General features: G+C 41.3%; 2 protein-coding genes across 12 annotated transcripts in view; one reads left to right on the top strand and one right to left on the bottom strand.

Moving 5' to 3' along the window:
- Positions 1-1452: 1452 nt before the first annotated feature.
- LOC135093112 (zinc finger CCCH domain-containing protein 13-like) lies at positions 1453-7714 on the bottom strand. Of its 2 annotated transcripts, XM_063992013.1 has the most exons (8): positions 6990-7714; positions 6637-6791; positions 6233-6486; positions 4843-5097; positions 3316-3485; positions 2675-2885; positions 2333-2489; positions 1453-2081 (listed from the first exon to the last, which is right to left on the bottom strand). In XM_063992013.1, the coding sequence occupies exons 4-8, from the start codon at positions 5071-5073 to the stop codon at positions 1825-1827; spliced, it is 1026 nt and encodes a 341-aa protein (XP_063848083.1). In that variant the 5' UTR covers positions 5074-5097; positions 6233-6486; positions 6637-6791; positions 6990-7714; the 3' UTR covers positions 1453-1824. The 2 variants fall into 2 exon arrangements, with proteins under 2 accessions (XP_063848083.1, XP_063848084.1); XM_063992014.1 differs by lacking the exon at positions 6990-7714 and having other exon boundaries at positions 6637-6958.
- A 105-nt stretch (positions 7715-7819) lies between these two features.
- Positions 7820-19968, top strand: part of LOC135093113 (uncharacterized) — a 51279-nt gene continuing 39130 nt past the window's right edge. For 6 of the 10 annotated variants that reach the window (XR_010263206.1, XR_010263203.1, XR_010263197.1 and 3 more), the window contains exons 1-2: positions 7820-7934; positions 8062-8139. The gene's annotated coding sequence lies outside the window, so the exon portion shown is untranslated. Of the gene's footprint in view, positions 7940-8061; positions 8140-16319; positions 16355-19968 lie in introns of those variants that run through there. The other 4 variants (XR_010263198.1, XR_010263200.1, XR_010263204.1 and 1 more) reach the window with 4 other exon arrangements.

Below are 19968 nucleotides of genomic sequence, written 5' to 3'. Positions count from 1 at the left end.
TACCTGCAGTCTAATCACCTTTGCAACTTGTCACTGGCCAATTAACTAAACATTTTCTTCGGATATAAATAACCTAATCTGGTCTAGTTATTCATCTCACCTAATAAGATAAACTGCGTCACCTGCCCAATGATCTCTCCAGCCTAATCACACCTACTCAATCTCACTAAATCAACCTAATTAGGGCCTGGTATGTCATATCAGCCCAACCTAATCGTGTCACCTTATGTAGCTAACTAAATCACCAGACCTAGCCAATCTAATCATTACGTATCCAGCGCTACCTAATCACACAATCTGTTAAGTTATATATCAATTCCACCCACATTTAACATTTTTTTCCATTACCAAACTCCAGCATCGCATTCCACAGCTCGGCCCATCTCTCTCGCCAATAGCGGTAAACGGGGGGCCGACTGGGACGACTGCTGGGAATTAGACAAGCCACTTATGTTCAGGAATTCTGCGCTGCCTTCCCACTGAGCTGATCAGATGATGAAGCTACGCAAGTCTTCAAAGATGTTTTTATAGTTCTAGTGACAGATTAACAAGATTTGTGTATTATTAACAGGAAAAATGTATTTGAAAGCACTTCAGAGTTCGTATAGTCGTAATTATTATTATTTTTTTTTCTTATCAATGCTATTAATATATCTGCGCTGGTATGTTTGCTGACTTGTGTCAAGTAAACTTATATATTCTGTTTTTTGAGTGTTTTATTAAAATACAGAAGCAAAGAAAAGATAAATTATGAACAAGAGAAAACGAGACAAACACCACCACCCCAGCCACAGACCACCTTACGTAACCATCTCTCTCTCTCTCTCTCTCTCTCTCTCTCTCTCTCTCTGTCTCGTTCATCAGTCACATACCTTAATTGTTCACCTGTTTGTCATCTGATTATCAATGTTACTCTCTCTCTCTCTCTCTCTCAACATAAATACCCACATTTGACAACTTCCTTTCTCTCTCTCTTTCTCTAAATGGTCTAGTGTTTAATGTTCAGCCCTGAACACACACACACACACACACACATATACCTATGTATGTATGTGCGTGTGTGTGTGTGTGTGTGAATGTAAATAAGGAATATTCAGAGGTAAAAGTAGTAGTAGTAGTAGTAGTAGTAGTAGTAGTAGTAGTTGTTGTAGTAGTAGTAACAATAATGATAATAATAACAACAACAACAACAACTCCCTCACCTCCTTTTCTTTCTCATCCACTTCCAGCTTCACTTCCCCACACACACACACACACACACACACACTCTTCCTTCCTTCCTCCACCTCTCCTCTTTCTAAACAATCCAATATTACTCTTCTCAATCTCGTTCGGTTCACTCGTGTAATTTAAATGTTGTAATTAACTCTCGTCGGATGAGAGAGAGAGAGAGAGAGAGAGAGAGAGAGAGAGAGAGAGAGAGAGAGAGAGAGAATGCAAATAAAAAAAACATCACAATTACAATTTTATTTATATACAAGGAAACAAATGTATAATAATAATAATAATAATAATAATAATAACAATAATAATAATAATAATAACAAAATTCTTAACTTTATTCTTCTCTATTCTATTTGCTCTTTAATAATAATAATAATAATAATAATAATAATAATAATAAAGAATAATTAATTTTATCTTACACACAGACAGAGAGAGAGAGAGAGAGAGAGAGAGAGAGAGAGAGAGAGAGAGAGAGAGAGAGAGAGAGAGAGAGAGAGAGAGAGAAATATCAAGTCATTCTCTTCCTTATTCCTCTCCTCCTCTTCCTCTTCTCTTGCTGACAATCCTTCTTCCTCTTTCTCCTCCTCCTCTTCTTCCTCACTCCTCCTTCCTCCTGGCCCCTCCTCCTCCTCCTCCACCTCCTCCTCCTGCTCCTGCTGCTGCTGCTGCTGTTGCTGCTGGAAGAATATACTGGAGGGAGGTGGGCTGGGCAGGGGAGGGGGAAGGGGAGTAGAGGGTGGTGTACACATACCCAGGATAACTGAACATCCCTGTGGGGGGGTTGGTGGGGGTCGTTGCTCCCCCCCGGTTGGCCACCACGACCCCCCCAGGAATGGCTGCCACTTGGTTGTAAGCTATGGGGGGGTGGGGGGTGGGGGGAGGGGGGAGGTTAAATTAAGCTATCATTATTTTTTTTTAATCTATATATTTTTGTTTTTAATCAGTAATAATAATGATACTACTACTACTACTACTGTTATTGCTGTTGCTGTTATCAACACATATATTTATTATTTTTTTCATTCAATAATCTACATATTGTTATCCCACTACTACTACTACTACTACTACTACTACTACTACTACTACTTCTACTACTACTTACCATATTGCTGTGGGGAAGGCTGTGTGTATATAACTGCAGTGCTGGGAGCTGTGAAGGTGTAGTGGGTGTAGCCTGGGTACAACTTCAGTGCAGTGAAGGGGGGCGGTGACCCTGGAGGGGGCGGGGGAGAGTGGCTGCCATCCTTGTCTCCAGTATACTGTTGAGAGAGAGAGAGAGAGTGAGAGAGGGTGAAAGAGTGAGAATTTGGAGTGATTTTGAGTGTAAGAGAGAGAGAGAGAGAGAGAGAGAGAGAGAGAGAGAGAGAGAGAGAGAGAGAGAGAGAGAGAGTCTGAAGTGGTCTCTCTCTCTCTCTCTGTCTCTCTCTCTCTCACTCTTACTCACCAGCTTGATCAGCTTCACTTTAACCTTTCTCTTCTTTCTAAACTTCTTCTCTTTCTTCCTGGTGGCAGTGGTGGTAGTAGCAGTGGTGGTGGTGGTGGGGGTAGGGGGTGGTGGGGAGTGGATCTCCTCCCCCCCACTGGGTGACGTCCCCTCCCCTGGCAGCACCCCATCTGCAAACTTCACTGCCTTGGGCCGGTAATCATCTCTTGACCTGGGGAGAGTTAGGAGAGTGAGAGAGGGGAGGGAGAGAGAGGGAGAGGGGAGGAAGAGAGAAGGGAAGTTTGGTATGGGGTGAGTCTGGCATGTTCTGGATACATTGGGAATGAGAGAGAGAGAGAGAGAGAGAGGCTGTGAGTGGTGTGAGAAGCTGGGATGGACTGGGAGAATCTTGGGAACAGTTTGGGGGGAGTCTGGAATGGTCTGGATACATTGGGAATGAGAGAGAGAGGCTGTGAGAGGTTGGGAGAGGCTGTGAGAGGTTGGGAGAGGCTGTGAATAACTGGGAGAGGGTGTGACAGGTTGTGAGAGGCTGGGAGAGGCTGAGAAAAGAGTGAGAGGCTGGAAGAGGGTGGAGAAAATAATGAGAAACTGGAAAAATGAGAGTGAGAGATGGAAAGAGACGCACAGATAGACAGACACACCTGTAGGAAGGACTCATTAATATCCCCTTATCAGCTGGAGGGAGAGCTACAGGTAATAATCTTTTCTTCTTCCTCATCCGTGCCTCCTCCTCGTCCTCCTCTTCCTCTTCCTCCTCCACCTCGTACTCTGGAACTGGCGACCCCACCACCGGCACCTCCGACATGGCCTCCTGCAGGATGGTAAGGTAGTTAGGGTACTGTCCGAGTTAGCGTGTGTGTGTGTACGTTGGTTAAGTTTGGTTAAGTGTTAAATAAAGAATGGTATTTTATATTAATTTCAATATTTATCAACTTATTATCTGTATTTTGAAGATACATGTAGCATTTGAACTGTAAACCTTTCTAATTGTCTGTCTCATGCACACCCAGCTCACTGAGTGCCTGTTCAGTGCCTGCAGATGGGTCACTGAACAGTAAATAAATTTGTCTGAGTCCCCTACATACACACAAGTGGCTGGCCAGACACTGCGTCAACACAAACAATGGATAAACAGTGGGAATCTGCTGGTCTGAGTCCCCTACATACACACAAGTGGCTGGCCAAACACTGCATCAACACAAACAGTGAATAAACAGTGGGAATCTGCTGGTCTTAGCCTCCAAAACACACAAGTGGCTGGCCAAACACTGCATCAACACAAACAGTGAATAAACAGTAGGAATCTGCTGGTCTGAGCCCCCAAAACACACTAGTGGCTGGCCAGACACTGCATCAACACAAACAGTGAATAAACAGTGGGAATCTGCTGGTCTGAGTCCCCAAAACACACAAGTGGCTGGCCAAACACTGCATCAACACAAACAGTGAATAAACAGTGGGAATCTGCTGGTCTGAGTCCCCTACATACACACAAGTGGCTGGCCAGACACTGCATAGGCACAAACAGTGAATAAACAGTGGGAATCTGCTGGTCTGAGTCCCCTACATACACACAAGTGGCTGGCCAGACACTGCATAGGCACAAACAGTGAATAAACAGTGGGAATCTGCTGGTCTGAGTCCCGAAAACACACAAGTAGCTGGCCAGACACTGCATCAACACAAACAGTGAATAAACAGTGGGAATCTGCTGGTCTGAGCCCCTAAAACACACAAGTGGCTGGCCAAACACTGCATCAACACAAACAGTGGATAAACAGTGGGAATCTACTGGTCTGAGTCCCCAAAACACACAAGTGGCTGGCCAAACACTGCATCAACACAAACAGTGAATAAACAGTGGGAATCTGCTGGTCTGAGTCCCCTACATACACACAAGTAGCTGGCCAGACACTGCATAGGCACAAACAGTGGATAAACAGTGGGAATCTGCTGGTCTGAGCCCCCAAAACACACAAGTGGCTGGCCAGACACTGCATAGGCACAGATGGAGAGCTGGTTTGGCCTACATAACAAAATAAATAGATAATGTTTTTTTTTTTGTCAGAGGACTTTCTCATCTCTACCTGTTGAAATAAGATTATCTTGGAAAGTTTAAAAATGGATGCATTACTATTACTACTACTACTACTACTACTACTACTTACCCTGAACAATACCTCATCCTCAGCATCAGAGGACGGCCCCTCCCCCTCCTCATTGGCTAACTGTTGTTGTTGTTGCAGTTGTTGTTGTAACAGAATCAACCTCTTCCTCTCCCTCTCTCTCTGACGTGCCTCCCTCCTGGCCTCTCTCTCTCTCCTCCTCCTCTCCTTCCTCTCCCTCCTCTCTTGCTTCTCTCTCTCTCTTGCTGCTGCTGCAATCTCTGGGTCCACCATGTCCTCGTTGATCCTCGGGATTTGCTGCAAAAGGAGGGAGAGAGTGAGTGAGTGGAATTGAGAGAGAGGATGAGAGAGAAGGGTAAAACTATTATTGTGAGAGAAAGAGAGAGAGAGAGAGAGAGAGAGAGAGAGAGAGAGAGAGAGAGAGAGAGAGAGAGAGAGAGAGAGAGAGAGAGAGAGAGAGAGAGAGAGAGAGAGAGAGACAGAAATATGTAGCAGTAATAATAATAATAATAATAATAATAATAATAATAATAATAATAATAATAATAATAATAATAATAATATCTAAAACATTCCCTCTCTCTCTCTCTCTCTCTCTCTTTCTCCTAGTGCAACCTACATTCATAAATTATTTCTTGCCCCAAAAAAGCTAATTTGGAATAAGACAAACAGTAACAAGTCCGAACATAGCAGTGTCCTACATTTAGGGATCTTAAACTCCTAGAAACTGGAGACATTACTGCATTCCAGACCTTGCCGTTTGTATACAAAGCTCTTAATACAAACACAAGAGACACGGGCTCATGATATTCAGTTAAGACAGACAGGTAACTTGAGGACACCCTTCTGCTGAACCTCCCGTGCCCAACAGAGTGTCGTCTCACGAGGAACCAAGCACTGGACCCGGCTCTCGGACACAGTTAAAAACAAACCATTACGTTCCTTTAAATTACTGATAAAACAACACTTAACAAGTAATTATTCATTGTATTTATTAGTTTTCAAATTGTAATCAGCTCTACTATTATAAACATATGTAATTGTTTGTAATTTGTAATAGTTATTATTATTATTATTATTATTATTATTATTTACTTGTGTTATTGATATCATTCTTTTTTGCATGCATATATAATTTGATTGGGTTAAAGTTATGAATTACTTACTAAATAATTATGTACTGTCTTTTCTTTTTTTTTCATGATAGCTGAATAAAACACTGGTCTTAAACCTTAGTGTAAAATATTCATTAGTCCACAAAGACCTTGTGCTCCATGGACTGGCCATCACATATCAGAATGTCTATATACCAGTCTGTCTGTATATATTAACACCAATATATATAATTTAATCAATCAATCACTCTGTAAGGAAAATATAGACAAATAAATACAATAACAACAGATGTATATACACTCTCTCTCTCTCTCACCTGCTGAGGAGGGAGATAAGCCAAGCCACAGCTAACCCAGGTGTGTGTGGCTCACCTCCACCTCCCGCCACCCCCGCTGGCAGCACCGCAGGGGGGCAGGAGGGGGTGAGGGATGACTGGGCAGGGGTCACAGGGAGAGGGGTGGCTGGGGCAGGGGTCTGGGGCTGGGGTCGGGGGAAAGCCTGGGACTCCGACCACTTGCATGACCCGACCAACTCTGCCCCTAACACCTGCATGTTGTCAGCTGGAACAACCTGAGAGGAAGGAGGTGCTCAGAAGTAGTAGTAGTAGTAGTAGTAGTAGTAGTAGTAAGATTGATTTTCTATCTCTGTCTCTCCTTTCTGCATGTAAAAAACTTTCTCTCTCTCTCTCTCTCTCTCTCTCTCTCTCTCTCTCTCTCTCACCTGTATGACATTCCCTGCCTGCACTATCATGGGGAAGTGGGGCTGCGGGGCTGAGGCATCTTGGGGCAACACCTGAAGCATGTTTCCCACTTGAATAACCCTTGTTGTGGTAGTGGTGGCGTCAGTCCCCTCGGCTGCATCGTAAGGTACTGGAACTGTTGGGAGGAGGGGGGTTAGTTTGGGCGGCCACGCCCCGGGGACTTAGCCTTGGGAGGAGAGCGTGCCCAGGGGGCAGGGACCGGTTCTTGTAGGGGCTGCGGGCACACACGGGAGGGCGGCCCCGGGGAGAAAGCTACTAGATTCATTCAAAGCATATCTAAACCTACCAGAACACTATTTACAAATAAACCCACCTGTTATAATTAGCTTGTGTGAGGAGCCACTGCTTGCAGGGATAGCCACTGTCCCCGGGAAGGTAGCATCCTGCAGGTACATGTTGTTCCTCAAACATCAGTTTGAGTGCTGACTTATCTAGTATTCTTGCATCGTTGACTGAGCCAGGCCACCTTGCCACAATGTCAAGAATCTTATAGTGAGCATCAAATACTACTTGCACATTTATGCTGTGATAGCGTTTCCTGTTCACATGTACATGTTCATCGACATGAGGAGACACAATTCTTATATGAGTGCCATCAATCACTCCCACAACACCGGGAAACTGAGTTGCTTGCATGAACTCTGCCTGTTTTTGCTGCACTTCACGCTGGGTGTGAGGGAAAGCCACGAACTGCCAGTTTACTTCTGGGTCAGCCAGTGCATCAATTGTCTGTGATATTGCACGGCTGATAGTGGGCTGCGTTGTTCCAAAATCATCACAACTGCACTGTTCCATTTTTCCTGTGGCTAAATATCGTAATGTGATGGCCACCATCTCAGGGGTCAAGGCTCTATTTCTTTCAGTTTTACTTTGCAGCTTGTCTCTCACTATATCAGTCACTGCAACAATACCAGCACGGTCCAATCTGAATCTTTTCAATAACTCAGCATCGTCGTACTCAGCGGAAATATCTCTTCTCACTCTGTAGGTGCGCCGCTGACGTTGTGGTTGTTGTGCGCCATCCTGCCAACGGCTGGGTTCATCATGCTCTAAATAAATTTTCCATCCACCTTTAATAATCTGTTGGAGGTAACTTGTGGAAAGAGAAAGAAAAGTGCATTATTTTTATGCAATAATATTTTTAATTTTTGAACTTGAAAATGCAATATACTTTAATCCAGAGATTTAAAAAGTGAACATACGTTTTAACCCAGTGGGTGCTGTAAACAGTACGTTGGCGGTTCACACCAGTTCAAAAGTAAGGTATCTTAAATTGCACTTGACAATGTTGTGAATACTTTAAAATGCTTGTAGCCATACTTGATGCCTTCCATAACGTGTAAAGTAAGAAGTTAGCCTGTGTTAAAAAGTGGTGATCCCTGCAGATTACCAAGGCATCCAGTCTCCCAGCAAGTGCCAAGAGGCATTCATTCAATGCTCCGCTGACAACAATTTGCCCAAAGGTATGCATTATATGTGGAAAGTACATTACGTACGGTGTAGAGGTGGTTGTCTAGTGATATAAATGGTAAGGTGGTGGTGTTGGTGATTGTGATGGTACTACACTATTATTACCGTATGTCAGTATATTGAGGCTTGATATCACTTTTATTAATGTGCCAGTATTTCATTACCTATCTTATGAAATAACACTAGCTCTTGATATATTCTTTTCTACAAACCTTTAACAATAATTGAAACGTTTTTTTTAAATTGAATTCAATGACTTTTTATTGATGAAAATAGGAAATAATTATGGCTACCACTGGCTAGACACGCCATACCTTGCCTTGAGTTTAGGTATGGTTAGGTTAGGTTTGATATGGTTGGGTGTAGTTAGGTTAGTTTTGGGTATGGTTAGGTTACAGCAAGTACAGTTAGGTTAGTTTGGGTGTGGTTAGGTTTGGATGTGGTTAAGTTAGTTTAGGTATGGTTAGATTACAGCAGGTATGGTTAGGTTAGTTTTGGTGTGGTCAAGTTAGTTTAGGTATGGTTAGGTTACAGCAGGTATGGTTAGGTTAGTTTTGGTGTGGTTAAGTTAGTTTAGGTATGGTTAGAACCTTGGACAAAAAATGAGGAACATCACTGAACCAAAAGATTTTTATTTATTTATTTATTTTATTTATTTATTTATTTATTTATTTAATTTTCTTTTAATATTTCAATGAAAATTAGCAGTATTACTTATATCTGTTGACTTTCCAAGAGGGTTAGAGAATGCCTCAAGCCATTTGTAAGATAAGATTACACATAAATTGCTTGGTTTAAGAGAAACTGGCATGTTAGTAAAATGAATCTTTACTGTCATGTGAATGAATATTTATAAATGCAAAAAGTTTAAATCTCCAAGAACAACCTGTGTTTTACAGTAATGTGGGTAGCCCACATGGGACCCATAAAGTAGCCCACAAAACACCCACATGCCTCCCATTATCCAATGTTGGCTGGGTATATATATATATATATATATATATATATATATATATATATATATATATATATATATATATATATATATATATATATATATATATATATGAGGAGGCAGTAGACATCTGTCTAAATGATAATTACTACCAGTGAGGTCTAAAGCACTGTTCAGGGGGTGCTGTGAACTTATCATTAAACCCAGCTGTGACCTCGCTGAACGTTTCCCTTTGTGTCTCACAACACAAGGGGGCAGTCATAGCCTGCCCTCTAAAGACAACTCTCTTCCTCCACACAAAACTACAAGCACCTAATAACACACACACCCTTCACTCAAAAATTTTAAAATCATCATGGCGACTCCTACACCAGCCTCGGAGTCCCCATCTGGGGAGGGGACCATAAATGTCCCCAGGTCAGACTGCCTTTCTGTCAAAGACCCTAAGTGTCTTGACACCCCCCTCAACTTTTTCTTCATTAACTTCTGCAACATTCGCAGTCTAAGATCTAATTTTCAATCTGTAGAACACCACCTCTCCTCTTCTAAACCTCATCTTTTCCTCACTGAAACTCAGGTGTCTGAGGCAACTGACAGTAGCTCCTTTTCTGTTCCCTCTTACTTTCTCTATCCTCATTTTCAGTCCAAAGCTGGATGCTGCGTTTATGTGCGCAATGATTTAACCTGCTCTTGTGCCCACTCTCTTGAATCTTCTGAGTTTTCCACCATCTGGCTACGACTACAGAGTCACTCTCATACTAAATTTATCTGTGCTGTATACCTCTCACCTAACTCCTCTGATTATAAGAAATTCTTTAACTACTTAACTTCCAAAGTGGAGCACATTCTGACCCTCTTCCCTTTTGCAGAGATCTCCATTCTTGGAGACTTCAATGTTCACCACCAGCTTTGGCTTTCCTCTCCCTTCACTGACCATCCTGGTGAACTAGCCTACAACTTTGCTATCCTCCATGACCTAGAGCAATTGGTGCAACACCCTACTCATATTCCTGACCATCTTGGAGATATGCCCAACATTCTTGATACTCAACTGTCCCCCTCTTCTACACTGAACATCCTCAGTCTGTCCTTTACTTATAATCTGAACTGGAAACTTCACATCTCATCTTTAGCTAAAATAGCTTCTATGAAGTTAGGCATTCTGAGATGTCTCCGCCAGTTTTTCTCACCCCCCCCCAGCTGCTAACTCTGTACAAGGGCCTTATCCGTCCATGTATGGAGTATGCTTCACATGTCTGGGGGGGTTCCACTCATACTGCTCTTCTAGACAGGGTGGAATCAAAAGCTTTTCATCTCATCAACTCCTCTCCTCTAACTGACTATCTTCAGCCTCTCTCTCACTGCCACAATGTTGCATATCTAGCTGTCTTCTACCGCTATTTTCATGCTAACTGCTCTTCTGATCTTGCTAACTGCATGCCTTCCCTCCTTCCATGGCCTCGCTGCACAAGACTTTCTTCTTTCTCTCACCCCTATTCTTTCCACTTCTCTAATGCAAGAGTTAACCAGTATTCTCAATCATCCATCCCTTTCTCTGGTAAACTCTGGAACTCCCTGCCTGCTTCTGTATTTCCACCTTCCTATGACTTGAATTCCTTCAAGAGGGAGGTTTCAAGACACTTATTCATCAATTTTTGACCACTGCTTTGACCCTTTTGTGGGACTGCCATTTCAATGGGCATTTTTTTAATTAGATTTTTGTTGCTCTTGGCCAGTGTCCTTCCTACATAAAAAAAAAAAAAAATATATATATATATATATATATATATTATATATATATATATATATATATATATATATATATATATATATATATATATATATATATATATATATATATATATATATATATATATATATATATATATATGATGGGCAGCCTGGAAACACCACCAAAAAAACAGGAAATGAGTACCAGAACACCAGCCTTTCCCCTATACTTTCAGTGCTCAGCTGGTAATGTTTTGGGTGTAAGGGGGGTAAGGGTGACAGCAGACCAATAGTGCATTGGCTTCACATTTGTGATGTTGTGCTGACTCCTTCCATTATATCTGCATGTGTCACCCCAATCTCCCTTGCCCCACCAAGTGAATGGTCACCAAATGTGTTTGGTTGTTTTTTATGTTTTCACCACGTATAGAAAGAAAAAATGTACAAAATTTGCCACAAGAAACATTATCAGAGACATTATTTATACTCATTGCCCCAAAGTGTGTGTGTGTGTGTGTGTGTGTGTTTAGGCACATAAAACTTGTTTACAGTTTGAGAGACAATAGCATCAGTGGTGGTAGAAGTGGTGGTGATGCTGGAGTAGACAGTAAGCAAGCATTATACATGGTCATGTTAGGTTTTTTTTTTTTTATCACTAAATGTGTGTGTCTGCATGTATGTAGGTGTTTATGTGCAACAAGGCATAAATATTTAGTTTTGTGAGGAGAGAGCAGTGGTGGCTGTTATGTTGGAATGGTAAAAAAAAAATTCTTAATTGTATTATGTATTATGTTTATTCTAATCTCCATCAATGTATATTTTTGGTTACATTGTCATTATTATTATTATTATTATTATTATTATTATTATTATTATTATTATTATTATTATTATTACATTCGCGCACACAAGACTGTTTCAGCACTGGCTCGTGGAAACTGACTGGTATAAGATTTAAATTGATAGCATTGAGGGCAGCCCACATCTGCAGGCACAGCAGCCTTGTGTTAGGTAAGAAAATTAAAGTCGGCTTGAAGGAGGGGCTGTGTTGTGTGCCTTAAGCAGAATTTACACAACTGTGGAAACTATGGTAGCAGTGTTACTCAGTATAGTCAAAGAGAATATGGCTTAAGTGAGAATGTAAGCACTTTTTAAATGATGCAATGGAGTCAGTTCCAACAGCACTATCAGGTAGGGAGTTTCAGAGATCTATGCATCTCGGATTTAAAAAACCTTAGTCTGCACTCTACCGATACATGGGGCTTGGCAATTTTGAATCGGCGACCTCCGGTGTGGGTTGGTGGAGAGACTGTAAGGGTTATGTGGTAGTATTGCTGAGTGGTGGTGAAAAAATTTAGAAATCTTGCAGTATATGATGAGATCAGCTGCAATAAGCCTTCCCTGCATGGAGTACAAGTTGAGAAACTTCAAGCGGTTGGCATAGCTTGACTCGGACAGGCCACTGATTTCTTTTGTCTACTTTTGTTGCACAGATTCAAGAAGTTTCAGGTAGCAGTGGTACCCTGTATTCCATACTGTGGACCCATATTCCAACAATGTTCTGATATAAGATGTGTAGAGACTTACCATAGAGTGAGGGTCACAGCACAGGGTAGACTTGAGTAGATTGTTGGCCAGTCCTGCTGCTTTCTTAGATCCAGGAAATGGTGTAATTCTTCTGCTGTTATTCTTTTGAGTGCTTTGCAGCAAACAATGGGGAGTTTTCAGAATTAGTGGTTGTCACCAGGTGGCAGGACAGACACAAACTCTTCTCTCACATACAAGCAATATCAGATATACCTACAGTGTTATTCTATTTACATGAAGATCCAATGGGTTTATATAATATATTTTTCTACATAATCCCTTCTAAGTAGTAACACAAGTAAAATCAAACCCTTTTCATGAACAAATGTATACAAGTTGATTTTCTAGTGAATCGGCATTGAGATTTATTTGGTCATCTTAAAATTTCCAAATGAATACACCCTTGATTGGAAATGTCTTAATCTAGACGACAATAAACATAAAGGCAACGTGTCTGTGACAGTCAAAAGTCCAAATTACATAGATCTCCTTCCTAGTTTATGGAAACGGCAATTTTAATAAAAAAAATTGGGAACTCAAGTGTCCTGGCGATAGTAATGCTCTTTATAGCAACTTCCCACACTTTCCTCATTCCAGCTTCTTGTGGGAATTGGTGGCCCCCGCATTGAGTGGCACATTGAGGGACACAACACAATGGCATCGTTACAAAACTGGTGAAAAAGTTTCCTGTACTCCTTTCCTGTCACTCAAGGATCACCTGAGAGATGTTTGTTTTGGTTCTCGATTACTTTGGCTTGTCGCTCGCTTCGTGAGAGGGATGCTAAAATCCCCCCCCCCCCAAAAAAAAAAAAAAAAAAAAAACTAGAGCCATATATCACGATGTTACTGAGTAGGTTGTGTCATACTATATAGTACAGTGTGTTTTTTATTTTTTTCATTGTCCAAATCAATAGTTTTTATACTTGTAATATGCTTTATTTAAGATAATGCTAGCAGTTTACTCAATAATCACACAAAAAAAAAATAAATTAATTTGACCACATTCTCTCAATATTATCCATACCGGATATTGAAAAGTCGATGCATCATTTCAATAGTATCATGATGATCAATGTTCTATGCATCTTTACACACCTGGGATTTACTACAACAATATTTTAGCTCTCTTTCCTACAATTACATGAGCAGCAACAACATCTAGCGGTTTAGTTCCGAAAACTCCCCATTGTCAGATTTATGGGTCTGTAATTCAGAAGGGTGTATCTTGAGCCCTTCTTCAATATGGAAGTGATCTTGGATTGTTTCCAGGCCTGAGGTAACTTCCCAGTGCTGATAGACTTTTGAAATATCAAAACCAGTAGAACAGCCACAGCTGGACACGATTTCAAAAGTTGCGGGTGCAGACCATCCAGGCCCATCCTGGAAACACGGTGCAGCAATGCGAGTCTGTCATTTGCCATCTGTGGGGACGCAGTTAAAGTTTCAAGTACACCCTCAAATGCGTGATGTGGGGAAGGGAGCATCTGGAACAAGAATGAAGTAGACAGAGCAGCAGTGTGAAGCAAAGGTATCTGCCATCTGGGTATGGTTGGATGTCAGCATACCATTGTTTAACCTGAGAGGCCCAGCTGAAGGTGTGCCAATTTTATTGTTTCTAATATATTGGTGAAAAGCTTTTGGGAATACTGAGAATTTCATGATCAAAGACTTTTCTTGCGAGATTTGCAGATGATGATGATAAAATGGTCAGGCAATCTTTTGTTGACAGTGTTTTACTTTGTAAGACCAATTCTTAAGAGGTTGCTGTTTGTACTGTGTGTGTCTGTGTGTGTGTGTGTGTGTGTGTGTGTGTGTGTGTGTGTGTGTGTGTGTGTGTGTGTGTGTGTGTGTGTGTGTGTGTAAAATGTATACACTTTCTTTCTATTATATACATATTGAAATGGTTTACATGTGTGTGTGTGTGTGTGTGTGTGTGTGTGTGTGTGTGTGTGTGTGTGTGTGTGTATATAATTTCTTAAACCTTACAATAATAAGGAATTGTTTAATTGAGCTATTTTCTCTCTCTCTCTCTCTCTCTCTCTCTCTCTCTCTCTCTCTCTCTCTCTCTCTCTCTCTCTCTCTCTCTCTCTCTCTCTCTCTCTCTCTCTCTCTCTCTCTCTCTCTCTCTCTCTCTCTCTCTCTCTCTCTCTCACATGATTACCCGTACAAGTCATATTAGATTTTTAAATTACCTAGAAAATAATGAATAAATAAATAAATAATAATGATAAAAATAATAATGATAAGAAGAATAATAATAATAGTAATAATAATTATGATAATGATAATAATAAACACATTATAGGAATGTTTATTGACATGATGATAGAGAGAGAGAGAGAGAGAGAGAGAGAGAAGAGAGAGAGAGAGAGAGAGAGAGAGAGAGAGAGAGAGAGAGAGAGAGAGAGAGAGAGAGAGACTGGAGGAAAGGAAGTAAAATTTGGAGGAAACTTTTCTGATTGAGAGAAAGATGGAGGCACTAGCAACCAGATTAGTGAGTGTATGGTTTGTTTTGAGAAGCAATTCCTTGTACGAGTATCTTTTGTTGCTGGCAGACAGAGAGGTAGAGGAAACTAAAGATTAAAGAAAACAGATATGTGAAGTGCGAGTTGAAGAGAAGAGTGTGTTACTCATGCAATCTTTTCTCTGTCCCTTTATTACAGTGTCTCCCGTGTCTAGTGTATAATACTATAGTGGCAGCGGATTTGTTCATATATCTGAGGAAATCATGTTCCTGAGTGTACTTTGTATCACTGTGATGGCAACAGGCAGGTACTTGAGTTGTCATGAGAGACTCACAGGACAATAGATAGTACAACAATTTATTACAAATACACTGGCATCACACACTTTCTCTCTGTATATATATATTTTTATATTTATAGGTACATTTGTGGGTTCATGATACACAAGGGTGGCAACACACACACACACACACACACACACACACACGCACACACACACGCATGCACGCACGCACGCACGCACGCACACACACACACACACACACACACACACACACACACACACACACACACACACACACACACACACACAGTCTGAGCTTGACAATCAAGGCACACACAGTCTGTGTTTCCTGAGGTCAAACCAACACTCAGTATGATATGTTTACAAGGAGGGAGCAAACACTGTCCCTCTGCCCGGCCTGCTGCTGTCCCTTCACCACCAGCACTTGGGTCCCCATTCTGAAACCCTCTGCTCTCTCACCTCCACTATTTTCCAAGGTCACAGCCATGATTAGCTAGGTTTTCAAGCGTGTTTTTCTTCTGTTCATGATGTACAAATCTTGTTAACGAGTCACAAGAACCACAAAAAGCACCCTGAGAAACCTGTGTCACTTCAGCAGCTGAAGCCTTTTTAATGTGGTGGAGATGTGGCACAGAAGTGTTTGCAGAATATGGGCTTGTGACACTTGGGCACCTGGGTGTACAGAGCTTACTGTGGTGGGAGGAAGAGAGCACAGAAAGAGGTATTATCCACAGAGCCAGGGGGTTAAGTGAGGTGGCAGCTGACGTGCATGTTTGGAGGTAACAGTGACACTATTTGGGAGCAGCAGAACAGGCAGAGAATGAGCAATGTAGGTGAAGCAAACAGATAGCAAAGTGGCATGCATGTTTGGAGGTAGTAGTTTAGTAATGGGTGTGGGAGCAGCAGGAGAGGCAGGCAGTGAGAGATGTACAAGTGTCCTGGCAGGAAACTCACATATTCTCAGAAATGAAAGATCAAATCATTCTAAGTTGGAAATATTCTGTGGTGAAATACTTTTAATGCCATGGCTTAGAAGTTACAGGACATTTAGATATGAATATGTTTAGAACATTTCCCACTCTGAATAACCTGATCTTTCATTGCTGAGAATATGTGGCTTTGTTGCTGGGACACTGTACCCTTCAAGTAAAGGAACAAACAGCCAGGTAACTAGTTTTGTCTTGTGCACCCCGGCCCAGCTTGGCCTTCCAGCCTCCAGTGACACACACACACACACACACACACACACACACACACACACACACACACACATACACACACATGCACAAGGGATCTGTGCTGCTGTACACATCAGTGCTGGACCCGCTGCCCAAAACCCAACATAAAGTTGCTTGCTGGGTGTCACGTCAGTGGTGACAGCACACAACACCATGTCACAGATGGTGATGCTGGTGCTCACATCACTAATGACACATTGCAGCACATTGCACAGGAACACAGTGTAATAAAAAGGGGTGCTGGGCATCACATCAGTAGTGGTGGCACATGACAGCACAAAACAGCACATCACAGAACATCACAGAACACAACACAATACAGTAATACGTATGTTGCTTGGCTTTTTCTCCTATACAAGTTTATTGTGCTGTGCTCACAGACACCACAAAAATATTGCACTTCTCAACACAGAACAGCCACACACAGTAGTATTATCATTGTAGTCATTCTGTACAATGCCTTTCTAGTCAAACTTTTTTTGGTTTTGAAGACTATGGTGAAAGTTGTGTTACATTTTACATATTTTTGCCTCAGAAAGTGCTAGCATTGAGACCCATATTCAGTAATGCCTTGCTCTCTCACCCCAACTCATCTTCAAGGCCACAGAGATAATCAGATTGGTTTTCAAGAATGTTTTTCCTGTTAAGAATGTAGAAATCTTGTTATTCTGTCACTAAAACCATAAAAATGCCCTTAAAAACCCTGTGTAGCTTCAACTAGAGCCTTTTAAAGGTAGAGAAGGTGCAGTACAGGATTGTTTTGGAATATGATCATACATCCTGGCATGCACAAAGTTGTCATTGGAGACACAAAGGCCTTGAAAATTATTACATTTGTGTCACTTATTACGTATTTGTGCCTCTGAATATATTGGTGTGATATTAGACATACCCTGGCATGCAGAAATTTGTCACTAGCCAGAGTGACCTGATTATTGCTCTCACATATATTTAAAAAGGAATACCACACTTAAAAAAAGAGAAAAACGTGAGCATTGTTCTGATGCCAGATTGTACTCACTGATAACATTATAAACACACTCTACCTTTGTATTATGAAAACAATGCCAATAAGTTTTCAGTGTGGTTTTTGCTGTCATGTATATAAAAACACTGTGACACTCAAAGGAAGAGAAATGTAAGTGTTTTTCTGACACTAAACCTTACTTTCAAAAGATTTAATGTTTAATGAAATAAACATGATTGATATTGACACTAAAAGGAGAGAAATATGATGCTGTTAGTGAGGGTGATAGATAATTATAGTGATAGTAAGAGTGAACGAGTAAGGGTGAGGGTGAAGTATTAGTGAGGGTGGGAATGAAGAGTGATAGATATCATAGTGAGAGTGAAGGTAGATATTTTAGTGAACTACCCAAAGTAGCTCTCCTTACTGGACTGTTCAAACACAAGCCAGATGAAATGTCATCAAGCCAAGCCCAGCACTAATAGTGACTGTGTACAGTGTCGTAACATACACACACACACACACACACACACACACACACACACACACACACACACACACACACACACACACACACACTCTATAAGCCTCTAGTTAGCATTGACACGCAGCAGACTGTTAAATAATGAAGCTCAGGTGACCACAAAACACACACACACACACACACACACACACACACACACACACACACCCACATTCATCTACCATTGTTCATAATAAAGGTGTTTCTTAGAGTGAGCAGTGAGAGGTGACCAGAGGCAGCAATGGGCCACCTGAGAAATCATATAAAAAAAGCTAGGAAAGGACTAGATATAAGATAGGCAGACAGGCAGGGCAGTTAGTTGTGGGCTGAGCAACAGAGAGCATTGTTTTATATCTGCTGGTAGTTACAATAATAACATTTGGGGCCAGTATTCTGAACCACTTTGCTCTCTCTCTCTCTCTCTCTCTCTCTCTCTCTCTCTCTCTCTCTCTCTCTCTCTCTCTCTCTCTCTCTCTCTCTCTCTCTCTCTCTCTCACTCTCTCTCTCTCTCTCTCTCTCTCTCTCTCTCCTCTCTCTCTCTCTCTCTCTCTCTCTCTCTCTCTCTCTCTCTCTCTCTCTCTCACCATGACTATTTTCCAAGGGCACAAAGATGATTAGCTAGGTTCTCAAGTGTTTCTCTGTGGTGATGTAAAATCTTGTTAATCTCTCACTAAAAGTAATAAAAACAGACTTGAAAAACCCAGGTAGATTCACCATGACTATTTTTCAAAGCCCACAGAGATGATTAGCTAGGTTCTCAAGAGTGTTTTTCCTGTTAATAATGTAGAAATCTTGTTAATCTGTCACTAGAACCTTAAAAACATTGTTAAAAGTCTCATGCAACTTCAAATAGAGCCTTTGGAAAGTAGTGGAGGTGCAGCACAGGAGTGTTTCAGAATATAGGCCTAGTTTGTGGTCCATCAATGGTCCAGGGAAGGAGGGAGGGATTCGGTGATGGCAAGTTATCATATATACAGGTACAGGCAGAGGTACAGTCCCATTATGAACAGACACTGATACAAGATTGGTGCAATGTTGGCAATAGTCTCTGTCAAGGTGTTTGGATGTATGGATGTGGGGTATTGGGACTTAATGCATCAGGGATTGTGGTGTGGTATGTACAGGGTTAGTGTTTGTGGTAGTGGTTGTAGTTGTGGAGTTAGCAGGCAAGGGAGGACTGAGTTAAGGTGTTGTAGAAGGTGTGAGGTGTATTGTATGGGAGAGGAAATGTTGATGTAAGCAGTTAGAGGGTCTGCTGTTACTGCTGCTGCTGTTAAACTTTACGTGTGGGACAGGCAGAAAACACTTACAGGTCTATACATCCTTCAGGACCACATGTGTACTAACATATACATACAAAACTGTATACATACCATACATGGGGTACATACAAGCTTTATACAAAGATACTGCACCAAGTATTATAGCCTTCGTAACAACAGTAACATCACTCATCTCCTGAAGTGAAAGTGAGATGCCTTGCCCTTTTGTGATTTGCTGACCACCACCACCGCCAAAATTCACATAGGAAAACTATGCCCTTGTTATTGTTAGCCTTCAGTAAACACACACACACACAGAAGCGCGAACAAATAGAATGAATTCAGTGAAGACGTTTGTCAATGCCATAACTGTCCATGCTTATGAAACCAAACTGGATAGATATAGAGACGGGATACTATGAGATTACTCCCCTCCCGTAAACCACAACTAGGTAAACACACACACACACACACACACACACACACACACACACACACACACACACACAACACAGAAAGAGCAATGCATTAAAATCATTTATAGATTATAGATCCACAGAATCACACACATGTAGAGAGGTATGAACATTTTATATAATTTCAAGAATGTATGTAAAAAAAAAAACAATCTAGGAAGGAATTAGCCATGGGAAAGTTTACCTTAATAAGAAAGCAAAGCAAAAATGTCTCCACTGATAGAAATATATATATAAGAATTGAGTAAAAATGGAAGTGTGTGGCTAGCTGTGGTGTGTGTCTAAGCTCCTGGGGTGCAGCAGGTTGGTCCACA

This window comes from Scylla paramamosain, chromosome 41, assembly GCF_035594125.1.
Source record: "Scylla paramamosain isolate STU-SP2022 chromosome 41, ASM3559412v1, whole genome shotgun sequence".
Taxonomy (NCBI): Eukaryota; Metazoa; Arthropoda; class Malacostraca; order Decapoda; family Portunidae; genus Scylla; species Scylla paramamosain.
This window is presented reverse-complemented; position numbering and strand designations above follow the sequence as displayed.